The sequence below is a fragment of the Eupeodes corollae genome, chromosome 3 (assembly GCF_945859685.1).
Source record: "Eupeodes corollae chromosome 3, idEupCoro1.1, whole genome shotgun sequence".
Classification (NCBI taxonomy): domain Eukaryota; kingdom Metazoa; phylum Arthropoda; class Insecta; order Diptera; family Syrphidae; genus Eupeodes; species Eupeodes corollae.
Window position 1 is genome coordinate 8,448,102 of NC_079149.1, and position 15,381 is coordinate 8,463,482.

The window sequence follows — 15,381 nt, forward strand, 5'->3', positions numbered from 1 at the left end:
AATTTGAAAAAAAATTGTCAAGCTTCAAATTTTGTAAAAACATTAAAATTGAGTCTTGATGTTGATGGTTTTTTTAAGAAAATCCATTATTTTAAAGACTTTGATATTTAGTTATGAGTTATGACCAAATTGACAACTGTCATAAATATTAAACATGTATTACAAAATCGTTGAGGCAGTTTTTTTTTTTAATTACGTTTTTGATATAAACAATTTTACATTTAAATTAAAACAATTTAACGGGAAATTGCATGGAAACCTCTAAAGTATTTATTTTAAATAAAATACTTTAGAACATCAATAATTAGAAAATAACGAGTACATAGACAGCGGGCTTTAGAAGTTTCTTTTGAAAAATTTGGCAGCTGTCATAAATATTAAAAACAGTTGAGGCAGTTTTTTTTGTTTTTCATAAACAATTTTTTCGGACATTTCAAAGTAAATCCAAAAAAAGAGGCTGGGATGCGACCCACACTTATAACTTCCCATCCCGTTTGTCGATTTGTCTTACTTAAAATTTTTGAAGGTTTGCGGGTTTTGTAAAAAAAGTTGTAAGTTGAATTATTCTTGGAAATTACCAACAATATTTTTCATAAAAAGAAATAGTTTAGTTTGAAAATCTAGTTTTGTTAAATAGATTTTTAGTCGAAAACAAATTTTTACCAATTTAAGTAGAATTTATTAAATTTTTACAAATTTTATGAATGAAAATAATTTGAGCGATATCAAGAACCGAACATCAATGTTTAACAAAAGTAGCGTACTATTTCTAGTTGATTTAATATTTTTATCAAAAAAACGGACTGTTGGATTTTTATAAAAAAATACAAAAATACTTCATATCGAAAACAATATTTTCTGTAAAATAAAAAGAATTGGTAGATAATATAATTAATTTTTAAAAGCTTTTTGATTCGTAAGAAAGTCTTTGTTTTTTCGGTAGGTTTTTATTTTTTGTAAAAAAAACTGCCAATTCGATTTTCCTCAAAACTTTACTGAGTGTTGACAACAATAATTTTTAAAAGATAAAAATAGTTGAAGCCAATATCTTAAAGTGCTAAAAAGATATTTGAGCCGAAAATCAATTTCTATCAACTTTTATTAATTTTTTTGTTTAGGTTTTTAATTTTTTGCAAAAAAACTGTCAATTTGATTTTTTTCAAAATTTGTCTGAATGATGAAAACAATATTTCTTGTAAGCTAAAATTAGTTGCAAGCTATTATTACAAAGTTTAAAAAAGATATTTGAGTAGAAAATCAGTTATTAACAACTTTTGTTAAATTTTCTCTTAAGTTTTTATTTTTTGTGAAAAAACCGTCAATTATATTTTTCTTAAAATTTTACTGAATGTTTACAACAGTATTTATTAAAAGATAAAAGAAGTTTAAAGCCAATATCTCAGAGTTTTTAAAAGATATTTGAGTCGATAATCAATTTTTACCAACTTTTATTAATTTTTTGTTTAGGTTTTTTATTTTTTGCAAAAAAAACTGTCCATTTGATTTTTTTCAAAATTTGTCTGAATGTTTAAAACAATATTTCTTGTAAGCTAAAATTAGTTGGAAGCTATTATCTCAAAGTTTGAAAGATATTTGAGCCGAAAATCAGTTTTTAACAACTTTTGTTAAATTTTCTTTTAAGTTTTTATTTTTTGTAAAAAAAAACGATTTTTCTCAAAATTTTATTAAATGTATAAGTTAAAATTAGTTAGAAGCCACTATTTAAATTTTTTGAAAAGATATTTGAGTCGAAAATCAATTTTTATCAACTTTTATTAATTTTTTTTGTTTAGGTTTTTATTTTTTGCAAAAAAACTGTCATTTGATTTTTCCCAAAATTTTTCTTGTAAGCCAAAATTTGTTGAAAGCTATTATCTCAAAGTTCTGAAAAAATATTTTAGTCGAAAATCAATTTTTACCAACTTTAATTAATTTTTCTTTTAAGTTTTTATTGTTTGTAAAAAAAACTGGCAATTCGATTTTTTTCAAAATTTTACTGAAAGTTTACAACAATATTTTTGAAAGTTAAAAGTAAATTAAAGGCAGCTTTTATTAATCATTTTAAGGTCATTATATTTTGTAAAAAAAACTGTCAATTCGATTTTTCTCAACGTTTTATCAGATTTCAAAAACATTATTCTTCGTTGCACTAAATTGTTTTGGAGATGCAATCATATTTAAGTCGTGAAATTTTCGAGGTGACAATTTTTTTTCAGTTTTTTGAGTTATAAAAAAAAACCGTTAAATGTATTTTTTCCAAAAATATAATTGTTTTGTATCACGTAGCAATATATAATATAAAATTTAATTCTAGTCTGTAGCGTCATTGGTTCATGAGATATTTAGGTTTAACCAAAATGTCACCTTTTTTTAAACTGCGTTGGTAAAAAACCCGAGCACGCAATTTTCTTGAGAACCCTTTCTGCATCTTTCTGCCTTATTATCTGTATAACAAAATTTATTTGAAGTCGATATCTCTTCTGGTTCTTGAGCTATGGAGGACTAACAAAACGTTGCGAACGTACGTACACATGCACGCACAGACATCTTTCTAAAAATCTTTCATTTCGACTCTAGGGACCTTCAAACGTCGAGAAATGTCAAAATTTTCAATTTGACAAATCGGATCCATTACAATAACTTCCTATGGTAAAAATTGATTTTTGACTCAAATATCTTTTCCAAACTTTGAGAAATTGGCTTTAAACTACTTTTATCTTTTAAAAAATATTGTTGTAAAATTTTGAGAAAAATCGAATTGACAGTTTTTTTTTATAAAAAAGAAAACTTAAAAGAAAATTTAATAAAAATTGGTAAAAATTCGTTTTCGACTAAAAATCCATTTAACACAACTCGATTTTCAAACTTAACTACTTCTTTATCTGAAAAATATTGTTGAAAATTTTACAATTTTAAGAATAATTCAATTGACAATTCTTTTAACCGTGGGTCGCATCCCAGCCTCCTTTTTAAATTTAGTTTTGATACATATTTAATTTTTTTATTAAAATTAAAACAATTTTTATTAAATTTTAGAAAATTCAAAAATTAATATTCTACTACGTTTTTTCAAACAAATCAATAATTTTTTAAAGGATTAAGATGTTCTCCTTTCAAATCTCACCTTCAATTTTTTCTATGAGATCAGGTTTTTAAAATATAAACCTTTAAAAATGCTAAAAACAACAAAAAAACGGGGATTTTAAGACTAATTTAAAACTCAAAATATTTCTTAACAATAAATGGTATTATTATTTTCGTAAAAACACATTTTTTTCTTCTGGATACTGTTTCAATCATTTTGGTAGTTTCTTGGTTAGTTTCTGGAAATTCAAGTTAGGTATGAGTCTTTTTTTGACTTTATATGTTTTATATAGTTTAAAAAATGCGTTTTTGACATCATTTTTAACTGCTGATTTCGAATCCAAACTCTAGTTTTCCCCGTTTTCAACATTATTTTTTATATTTCTTATAATATTTCAATAACTTGATATAGGGGTATTTTTTAGACAACAGATTCGTCACAAGAACAAAACTTACTTTCGATTAGTTTTGCCTTTTTCTGTGTGAAAACCGTTTTATCATGAATGGTTTAGCATTTCTTTCAGATTTTTGTAAAACAGGTTAAACCTAACAACTTTTGAAGTTTTTCCATAATATTATTTAAAACAATATAAACATTTCAAATGAATATTGAAGAAAGTTAGTATAGATTTGGAAAACCACCACGGATTGTATGGAAAAAAAGCTTCATACATTTAGTTAGCCTCTTTTTTTCGAATTTTAAAATGTATAATCTCAAAAACCTGATGCGATACATTAAATTAAAAATCGGATTTGAATTAAAGCCTTCAAAACCCTTTGGAGTGCAATTTTGTTGCTCGTCAGAAAACCTTGTTGACCAATATAATAAGCAGCTGTTGAAAATATTTGAAGCACTAAAAATTGTTAAAGCAGTTCTTTTAAATTTTATTTTTAATATTTACAATTTGTATTAAAATTAGAACGTTTTCTTCTTAGAATTTGTCTGAAAATCTCAAAATTAATTTTTTGACAACTTAAGGAACTTAAGGTTCATTTAAGAGAAAATTGACAGATGTGTCAAAATAAATAAATAAATAACAAAATAAATAAAAATCGTTAAGCTACCTTGTTTTTTCTTAAATTTCGATTTATTTATTTATGCAATTTTTATTATAATTTATTAAAACCAATCTTTTCGCGAATTTCCTCAAAAAAATCGCAACACATATTTCTATTTGAAAATTTTAGAAACTTTGGTTACTAAAAACATAAAAAAAACATTACTTGAATTTTAATTAATTAATTTGTAGAATCTCAACTTGGGAATAAATATTTAGTTAGGGTATATTTAACGTATCTTAGCATCACAAAAAAAGTTTAAAAATTTAAGAAACTCCTTAGAAATACCGTTATTTACGATCTAAAAAATACATTTTTGAAATAAACTATTCGAAAATAAATTTTGATTGGTTTCAAACAAAATATGAAACCAAAATTAACCGAATTGCGGAACGTGCCGTAATTTTTTGGCTTTAGTCAAATAGTTTCCAAAAACCATTTAAATTTCACAATATTTTGAAAAAAAAACTAAATTTTACATATATTTTAAACAAATAAATTGGAACAAAATTTTCCATTACTTGTTTTTGAAAAAATAAATTTCAATATCATATTATCTGTGAGTTAGTTGAACCCACAATCAATAAACCCGCAGTAAATAAAGTAACTCGTCTCTTAAGCGTTGTTGCTAACTAAAAATAAAAACCTTTTATGGTTCCGTTCCGAGTTCTGAAGGTTGGACTCATCAAACTCTAGGACATGTACCTAATATCATCTTAAAAATAGGATAGACCATAAAAAAAGATGAGAGAAAAACTTTATTATTAAATAAATTATTAGTAAACATACAAATTTTTTTAGCGGTATTTTTATATGATGTATCAAACTATACAATATTTGATAAGCTAATTTATTATTATTTTTTGAGGGTAAATGTTTTTTATTTACTGTATGTATTTTTTTTCTTTTATGGAAGTATGCAATTTTAATTTGTTTTTCAATTTATGATAAAACGTCAAACGAAGACATATAACATAAATTAATTATCTACCTTGGATGTCTTTTTTATTTTAAATTAGTTTATTAATCAATAAAATTATTGTAATAATTGAGGTTGTCAAAATATTTGCTTAATAACTGAATGTGAACTTTTATAATGGCGAGACATAAATACACACGTCAGTAGATCATATTTTTTGACGTTTAAGAATCATAAATTTTGTATTGACATTTTAAGTAAATATTGAAGTGTTAAGATTTCTATTTTTGTTAGTTTTTTTCTTTAAATAATATTTTAACAGTTTATTAGGTTATTATTTTTGTGAGATTTTGAGATCAAGAGAGTTCATTTTCGGATGAATTTTTGAAGGTTTTGAGGAATGATAAGACTAGTCAAATGAATGATGCTAAAAGAGTCTTCCGTATAATTTATAATCGATTTTTGCTTTTGGCATCTCGGATAACTTTTCTTCAAAAGAAACAAATGAATATGCAAAAGTCAAAAATCAACCTTAGAAATGTCACTTTTGACAGATCTGCAATGATATATTGACTACTTACAACAAAATATGAAGTTCATTGGTTAGATTTTTAGGATATGTTTACATTTATTGGCATAACTATTTTTTAAATGTCATTTATGACATACCTGTCATCTTATCTGTCAAAAGAGTTTAAGAGGCAAATAAGAAGAAAATGGTTTTGGTTGGGAATAGGGAATTTAGGAAAAAGGTTTACCCTCACTTTTGACTAAATGTATTTGTATATAAAATAAATCGCTGATTAAATGATTTATTTTTATTGGGTGACGTTTTATTCAGAGTCTGTGTCTATTGACGTACATTTATTTTTCAGTTTTTTTGTTTAAAAAAAAAATATATAATCTTGAAAAACTTTGGCAAAGATCGAAGATAAACAGAATAAACCTTCCTGTCACTAACACTTCTCAATGTTACAATTTATAAAGTAGCTTGACAATTATTCGAACAATTAAAGTGACAAGAGCAAGAATTTTCAAATTCTACCGGTTTTTTTTTCGTACATATAAATTTTAAGCTATTTTTATCACAAAATTCTCGTTCAAAAATACGATTGCCAAAAAATTTAAGAAGAAAAATACAAAAGTAATTTATCAGTTTTTTTTTTTATTCTTAATTTTGGTTTCAAACGAACGATAAGACTTCTAGTCTACCATCACAAACAGAGCACACACTTCTCTTCTACAAAAAGAAAAATGATAAGCTTTTAAGAGGAGGTCAAAAAACGTCTTTATAAGACCCACAACAATCACTCCAACGTGCCTCCTCGTATCAGAACGAAAAATCAAGTCAGAAAATAAGAAACCTAGACAGAACGATATTTCCTGCTTTTTTTTTTTGTTTAATACGGAACCACATGCGTTCAGAAGCTAGCGTTCAAGTGCAAAAATATATACGTAAACGTTATTGACTTGGTTTAAGTTAAAGGTGTCAATTTAACGTGTTAAATAAAAAAGATTAACATATTTATAAATGTACGAACTTGTATGTCATCTGTACATAATTTGCATTTAAAGAAATAAATGAGAAAAATCCATCAAGTTATATACAGAAGGAGGTGGTTTGTGGATTGTGCAATGCAATCAACAACAGTGATTAAATATACCAACTGAATTATCTCTATTTGATTGTTAAATTAAATATATTTACAATTTATTACATGGCAACGAGGATGACGACGGAGAACGAGAACGACTAACTAACTTACCGACTAATTTTACGATGACTGACGCCGGCCGCCGCCGCTTAATATCAACAAAACAAAGATTAACTATTACAATTTTATAATATTATTGGAGTACTGTAAGTGGATATTTCTAATCAGAATTACATTAACGCTCAAGATCTCGATTAGTAATCAAATAACATATAAAATATTTAATATAAAAATAATTTAATATGTTCTCCCAATTAGCAATTCAATGAGAACTAATTCTATTTTAACCTTTTTTTTTTTTTTAAATAGTTCATACTACATGAGACTTTTAAACACTTTCATGGTTGGGAAAACTTAACGAAAGTTTATCACTTCAATTGCTTGATTTGAACAAAATATTGAAGCAATATTTGTATATAAAAATTGCACCTAAAAAGTTATTTGACTAAACACAATTTGTGTATCATTTACCAGTTCAGAACTGCATTTTTGGGAAAACTTAACGAACGTTTATCACTTCAATTACGTAGGTTTTCTTGATTTGAACGAAATACTTAAGCAATATTTGTATATACAAATTTGCAACTAACAGTTATTTGACTGAATACGATTTGTGCATCACTTACCAGTTCAGAACTGCATTTTTGGGAAAACTTAACGAAAGTTTAAAATATTGAGTATAGTTTTGTGTAATTGCCCAGATGGAGTTATATTACAAATATGAGAAAATCTGTATTTCAGGCATAAAATATTCATATTTAGTAAAACTATCATGCTCTTAATATTAATTACAAAAAAACTTAACGAACGTTTATAACTTTAATAGTCTATTTTCTTTATCTGAACGAAACATCGAAGCAACATTTTCATGCAAAATTTGCAACAAAAGGGTTGTTTGACTTCATAGTAGTTATTTATCATTAACCAAGTTCACCACTGCATATTTGGGAAAACTTAACGAACGTTTGAAATCTCAAATGTTGTCTTTTGTTACCTGCATTAAACAATGATATGTGAGTTTTCAGACACAAATATTCTTATTCAGTAAAAGCATTATACTCTAAAAGTGAATTACAAGTCCGGGTAATCAATTTGATAAATTCTTCGTTAAGTTTTTTTACGGTTGTAGTCTTCTTACCAAAGAACAATATTTTGTTTTTTTATTGTGAACTTCAAAAATGTCCCTTAAATACTAGGCATCATAGAAGACCGAACTACTTTACGCCATAATTTCGTGCAAAAATTATATTTTATAGCATTTTTATCACTGGATAATTTTTGACATTCAATGCATAAATCTAGAATTACGAAATACAAGAAAAAAAGGACTTGATTGCTCATTTTCTAGCTCATTGGCAGTTTTCTTTTCAATCAAAAAGAAAAAATCAATTTGACAGCTAACAGTTAAAGGTTAGTACACAAATCAAACACGTCACGAGATAAAGAAACTGCGTTTTTGCTGTTGAATAATATTTCAAAACCAATAACAATAACAATGTCAATTTTACTTTTTACTTTTTAATGTTCCACATGTATTCTTTTTCATGACCTACTTCCTACAAATATTCCTTAAAAACTTTAATTTTTTTAAAGAGAATCATCTTCGATAAATATGAAAATTCTTTGGAAATACCACAAGGTTAAATTTTCATGTATGTTTCCTTGCAGAATCTTGTGGAATAGGGTGTATAGAAGAAAAAGAGAAATGACGTTTCTTATGCCTCAGTGAAGATAAGATCAATTATATGAATAAATAAAGGCATCAGATGACACAACTGCATAACTGTCATTTGAGTTATAACTCATCAATTATTTTGGTTTTTTTGACAACAGCATCCAAATGACAGTAAGGTATCAGATGACAAAACTTCACAACTGTCATTTCGGTGAAAACTCATAAACCTAATAGCTTTGAGGTTTTTGACATTTCTTATAGTTGTTTTAAAAAAAATAAATCAACAATTCAAAGCTACTCCAAAGTCATGCATTTGAACACATCCAAGCAATTACAGTTCGTGAAAAGAAAAAACAAAGCAAACATACCTAGACCTAGACCTAGGGAACGCATCTAATAATTTGAAATTTTAGTAAGACAGAAGTCATATGGATATGGGATTTAGCAAAGTACTTGAAGAAGCATCTATATGATTTTGGTTTTAGAAAAGCACTAAAAGATGGTAGGTTAACTTTTTTACTTACTACAATGTTTTAAAATGTTGATAAATTTGGGGCATTAAGTCCAATGCTATAAAATATTTTGTATAAAAAAACTAATAAAAAAACATTTTTGGAATTTTAAAGCCGAAAAAAAAAAATATTTACATTTTAAGAACACCCCTATGTGGTTGAAAAACTCTTCTCTTTTTGAATACTGAATTTACGCCTTCCCACAAAAAGTCCATAAAACTTTTGTTTGTATTATTATGAGTAAACTTTGGGAACTAAAAATAAATTTAATTATTTAGCATTGGTCGGTCTTGTAATTGAAACAAAAAAAACAAAAATGAAGTGACCATACGCATTCAATATTAAGACTTTATTCTTGAAGAAGCTTGTGAACCAAATTATGACATCAACATTGACCCATTGAAGTAATGCACTTAGTTGCATTAACTTCATGTTTTAAACAGACCTATTATCTGTCAATTTTTTATTTTGCACCAACTGGTTGAAAGCTGTCAGTTTTGACTTATGATTTTAAAAAGACAGATAATTATAGATTTCTTTTAGCACCTTTTAAGAAACAAACAAACCATATATGAGCTTAAGAATAATAGAATATTAATTTTTATGAAAACTACCGCATTTGCCTTCATTAAGACTTTTACAAAATTTTGGAATTCTTGTCTGTCTAATTCCTGTCTGGTTTAAAATTAGTTTTGTATTGTCTCAAATTAGAAACGACGCGGAAATAGTACGAATTAAATCCTTTTCTTTTTACAATACATAATTTACTGTTTAATAACTCAGAAAAGAAACAAAAATACATTAATTCTGGAATAATTAAGAAACAATTGAAGGTATAATTATGATGCTGATTTTTTATTTTTGTTTTGTTTGAATGTCATTGCCAGATCCTAATTAAATTGGCATACAAAGACAGACAGACGTACAAAAAAAACACACGGATTTTATTTATAAACCTACACATAAACATTTGAAAATATAACAATAATAAATTAATATACACGCAATTAATTAAAAAATGAGACATATGATTCTATTTTAGTAGCAAAAAGCAGAATCACACTCTTTTCAACTTATGTGAAGCAATTATATATTTTGTATAGCAATGCGGCGACTACACTGTGATGGTAACAAAATTTCATGACGTGGGCGCGTTCATATAAATGAGGGGGCAGCTGTTATAAATTTCAAATGTATAAATATAGTTTCTAAAGTGCTTTAGACATTTGTATTAATACTTTACTACGCATTTTCATTCAGAACGATATGCTTGAGTAGAAACGTAAACGACAACACTCAATTTTTAAATTAAAATGAAAAAAAAAAACAACACAATATTTCTAATGTTTGACTTTGAGAAAAAAAGTGCGACATAATAGCTTCATCAACTGAGATAATTATCAAAGAATCTTTTAAAATAAAATCCCTTTGTTCATAGAAAAAACACGATCTAATTGTTGTCAAAGTTGGCAACACTGAAACTCACTGACAGTTGTATCCAATTTTGTGACTTTTATGATTTCGTTGCACCCAATTACAAAACAAGCTTTCCTCATTCAGTACAAGAACTGTCATTCTCATAAAGAAATTTATAAATCAATTTGAACATTTTTGATATGACAAAAATGACAACTAAAACCTTACAAACTCGAAAATTTATAAGTTATGGGCTTTTCCATTGGTACAATAAACAAATCTGTCAAAACGATAGGTTTCCTCTTTGTTGTTGTTTTTATTAATTGATTTTAGAGAGATTTACCTTTCCTTGCTTTTTGACTTTTATGTAACCTGTTTGAGTGTGTTTCAAGCTTAAGCAAATTTAAGTGACAGATTGCTTTTTAGTGACAGATGGAAAACATGTATCTAATCAAATGACTGTTGATTTTATTGAAACCAAATTTGAAACAAACTGTTTTCTTTCAGACCAAAAACTGTCATTCTGATAGAGGATTGGTAACTTAATTTGACAGTTTTTGATATGTCTTTGATGACAGCTTAAATCTTGAAGAACTGTCAATTTATACTATATCAAACTTGAGAGCGTGTTATTTACTTGATTTTTTTTCATGCATTTATTTTTGGTGAAAATCAGTCAAAACGCAAATTCCCGCTATTGATGTTTTTTGGATCTGTCAAACGCAAATTCTAGCTATTCATATTTGTTTGAGCAATTGATAATTTAACTTTTTTATTTTCCCCGATATTTACCCGTTCTTAGAAACAAAACCATTTAATTTCTTACGTTTTAGTCTGACGTATATGGTTTTTGACTTGTTTAATCGTCAAAATTGTGACTAAGCTTAAACAAAATTAAAATAATGACAACAGGTTTTTCGTGACAGATAAATTTGACAGTTGGAAAACATTCGTTCAATCCAATTTAATGACTTTTTGATTTCACATTAAAGTTAAAATCAGAACGAATTTATTTCTTTAACGAATTGTCATTTTAATAGCATCCCATGATTTGTTTGATTGTCAGAATTATTGGGAAAATTGACAGCTACATCGATACTTTATAGTTTCACCAATCCGAAAAAAGATCAACATGAATCTAAAAATATATTTTTATTCATGTTTTTTGGGTCACTCTAAAAAGACCAAGTTTTTGACATCGAATTTAACGAATGTAAGTATCTTTAAATGTCAATATCTAAAGTGACAGCCAACACCTTGTTTTACACCGTTTTAAGCGCCATCTTTGATATGAACTAAGAAAATGCATTTATGGATTTTGACGTTTTGCCAATTAACCAGTGATGACACTTTGTATACACAAAATAAACAAAACTGTCATATCTGATATTCACTTTTCAAACAAAAACTTATTTTTGTTTGTGTCCAATCTATTTAAGTCAAATCCGTCTATAACAAAGAATGACCATGAACATCAACTTGTGTCCATTTGATATAAAATTCAAACCAAGCTCACAGCTGACAGCTCATTAAATTGTTGCATGATAAATATAATCATAATGTTGCTAAACTTTTTATATTATGATAAATTTATACAACTTATGCAGGTTCAATTTCAAAATTATCATCATGAGTTGATCTTACAATAACGTGCGTTATAACGCGTTCTATACACCGATTTGAATTGTATATTTATCAATGAGAATGACTTTGGATTTGAATTTGGATTCTGACCGACCGACGATGAGACGCGACGTCAACGACAATGATGACGCCAGTCTTTTATTCAGATAAGAAGAGACACTTTTTCTTCTTTTGATTTGTTCAAATTTAAGTGTGATTAGAGGTTTATTTACAGATTTTATTCAAATTTTTGAAACGCAAAAGTGATCTGAGAGTATAAATTTGCTGACCCCATTTGACAGGGGTCACCAAACAATTGTTTGTAAAATACTGCGAACGCAAATATTTGAGATGAGGCTTTGATTGATGAAGCTTTTCAATTAAATCTTCTCATCATCCAGAATGTAGTTATTCAATTGAAAGGACGGCGCGACGCGTGCGTCGGCGATGATAGTGATAATGGGTTTTGAGTCTTGAAGTTGCACTTTTGATTGATATAAAAGATTCGCACAGGTTTTGAAAAGCGCATCATTTCGTGATATCTTTTGAGCTGTACGAGTTTATATTTAGGCTTCAGATAAATAGAGTAGGACCACTTTCAAAACCATAATAACTAATCTCGTTTTTTTTTGTTTTTGATATCTATTTCAGGATGATCAATTCGCTGGTTACGAACGTGTCCAAGGTGGTACACTATCAACATCAACAACAGCCACAAGCTTGGACACAATCCTGGTCGATGATACATTCTCATTCCAAGAACAAAGAAACAAAAGTCCAACACTACAATTTGCACCCATCTTGGAAGGTGATGATATCAATGAACCACCAAGAACAACGTCGTCAGCGGCAGCGGCGGCGAGTCAAAGGACTGGTAGCCAAAAGAAGCTGACAGGAAGTGCTACAGAACTCCAACCACTTCCACCACCGCCACAATCGTCACATGGACATAGTCATCATTATCGTGGAGCAGTTTCCGATGCTGATCTAAATCGCAGTAAGACCTCACTCAAAGGCTCTAAGGTGTCCTTCGAGAAGAAGAACGAAAGCAGTGATGAGGATAGCTTCGAAGACAGGCGGGATAAATTCCAACAACAAAAGACTATCAGTGTTGATCATAAGGGTATTTTAAAGGTAACTACATCCGAAAAATCATCGTCAGAACAAATTTTTTAAATAAATTTCATATCATTTAATTAAGGATCTTAAAAACATCTTGGCCAATGACAATCGACGACAATTTCAAGCCAAAAAACATGTCTCCCTAGACATCAGAGGCACAACGTTCCTGGAAGATCTCCTGCGTGATTCCTCGTCAGAGGAAGATTTCCGAAAAACACGCAAAGACTTCCAGGGTCGCAAACATCAAAGTCTTGATCCAAGAGTTAGTTTGAAACTCAAAGGAAACTTAGCAAGCGGTTCGAGTACAGATAGTGAGGAAGAAAGTGCTCCCGAACAGAAGCGTCTTATCAAGCGCTATAAGGATATCACAAAACCAGTGATTATTGATTTTAAGGATTTAGAAAGTGACGACGAAGATTATATTTCAGCAAGGCAAGCTTTTCAAGCTCAACGAGCTGCTAGTATTGATAGTAGAAAAAAGTAAGTTCAAAATTTTTAAATGTCTCGAAGCAATCTTTAATAACGAACAATTTTGAATCAACAGTAGTTGCCGATTATATGAAATGGATGAAATGGGCAGCAAGAAAAGTGAAAATCTAAGGCATTCAGTTCCGTTTGTAAGACAAATCACAGAAGATGGTAAACCAAAATTGGAAGTCTACAGACCTACAACGAATCCCATTTATATTTGGACTCAGGTGAGTGATAAAGATATTTCTTTATAAAAATTGTATACAGTAGGTCAAAAGAATAACAAACGAAAGCAAAACCTATATCAAGGCCATTTGGTCACAATGAACTGGCTGAATCATTAAAAATTCAATTTTTAATTTTGCATAAATACATTAATAGGTAATGATGTAAATTTATTTTAATATTAATCACGTGATAATTAATTTGGTCAACTGGCTAGATACATATTTACCATACATTTCTAATTGGGTCATTAATGAAAATGTGAGCCTTAGCATTTATTGCTAATAGGATAGTTTATGAATATTAAAAAAAACATACCGTAGGTCATTAAATTAATTATAGTTTAAAAATAGAATATAAACAAATATAAACAAAATAAAGAAAATAATTCGTGCGCAAAAGAGTTGGAAAACATTTCTTGTAATTATTTTCAACTTTCATTATTCAACTTCAAGTAATTAGTAATTGACGTTTTTTCCATTATTTCAATTACAAGTAATTAGGAATTGACGTTTTTCCATTATTTCAATTACAAGTAATTAGTAATTGACTTTTTTTCCATTACAATTAAACGTGTAACGTGTGCAATGATTACTTTAAAAAACAATCATTGCTGCTTTTTAATCATTCATTTAATTTCAATTACATTAATGTGATTAAATTGAAAGTAATTGAAATTCTTCAATGACACTTTAAAGTAATTGGAAAAGTGTATGGAGTTCTCAATTACAAGTTAAATTTTAGCTGAATTTGTTAGTAATCATTTTTACTAACTCTGATAACTCCATGATAAGCGTGAAAGAAAAACTTATGTTTTTAAAAATGGTTCACACTTTTGTGTTATAACCAGTCATCAAAACTTTTCATTTTTCTAGATGGCAAGACTGCTTCTAGATCCCTTAACTTAACCCATAATAATTTAACTCGAATTTTGTTTTGAATTTTTATCGTGATATTGTCACATAAAATTATATTTTAAAATAGTGTTTCAATTAAAAATATAATATATTTCATAAATCGATAAACAAAAAGTTAACTTTTCCAGAAAGAAAACAAAATCGTTGTCTTTTTTCAGTAATAGTTTTTGTTTGGTGAAAACTTCAGGCATGAAGCGTTTTTTAAAACGAATGATTAAGTATTTTAGTTCGGTGAGCAAAATATAAATTTTTCCTAATCAACAAAAATAAGTAGACTTATAAAACAAATAAAACTTAACTGCGTCTCGAGGCATGAGTCGAACTTATAATTTCTGTGTACAAATGTTGCTTGTGAGTAATACCCCTCCATTAAGGTTTCTATTATAATATAGTTAGAAGTTTTAATTAGAACCTACGGTGAAACACACCTTCGGACACTATATTTTGAGTCTTAAATTTTTTTTTCAAAGATTTAATAATAATTCAATTTAGTGATTCAGTTGAATCATAGCTTAAAATGTTTAAAATATGGTAAAAAAGAAGTTCTGGACTTTTTCAAAACAACAATAACTGGTCCCACTAACAAATCAATTCTTTTTAAAATATTAAGTTGTAATGAACACCTTATAACTTTTTAGTAAGT

The 15,381-nt window shown here is 27.7% G+C and overlaps 2 protein-coding genes across 3 annotated transcripts in view; one reads left to right on the forward strand and one right to left on the reverse strand.

The window, feature by feature from the left end:
- Positions 1-15,381, reverse strand: part of LOC129948805 (RING-box protein 2) — a 109,194-nt gene that overhangs the window by 69,376 nt on the left and 24,437 nt on the right. The gene's annotated exons all lie outside the window — the stretch shown is intronic.
- The window catches only part of LOC129948804 (facilitated trehalose transporter Tret1), a 28,415-nt gene that overhangs the window by 1,925 nt on the left and 11,109 nt on the right, over positions 1-15,381 (forward strand). Inside the window, exons 2-4 of one of the 2 annotated variants that reach the window (XM_056059849.1) lie at positions 12,655-13,137; positions 13,205-13,605; positions 13,670-13,823. In XM_056059849.1, coding sequence (XP_055915824.1) covers positions 12,655-13,137; positions 13,205-13,605; positions 13,670-13,823 — 1,038 coding nt within the window. Of the gene's footprint in view, positions 1-12,654; positions 13,138-13,204; positions 13,606-13,669; positions 13,824-14,933; positions 14,970-15,381 lie in introns of those variants that run through there. The other variant, XM_056059851.1, reaches the window with a different exon arrangement.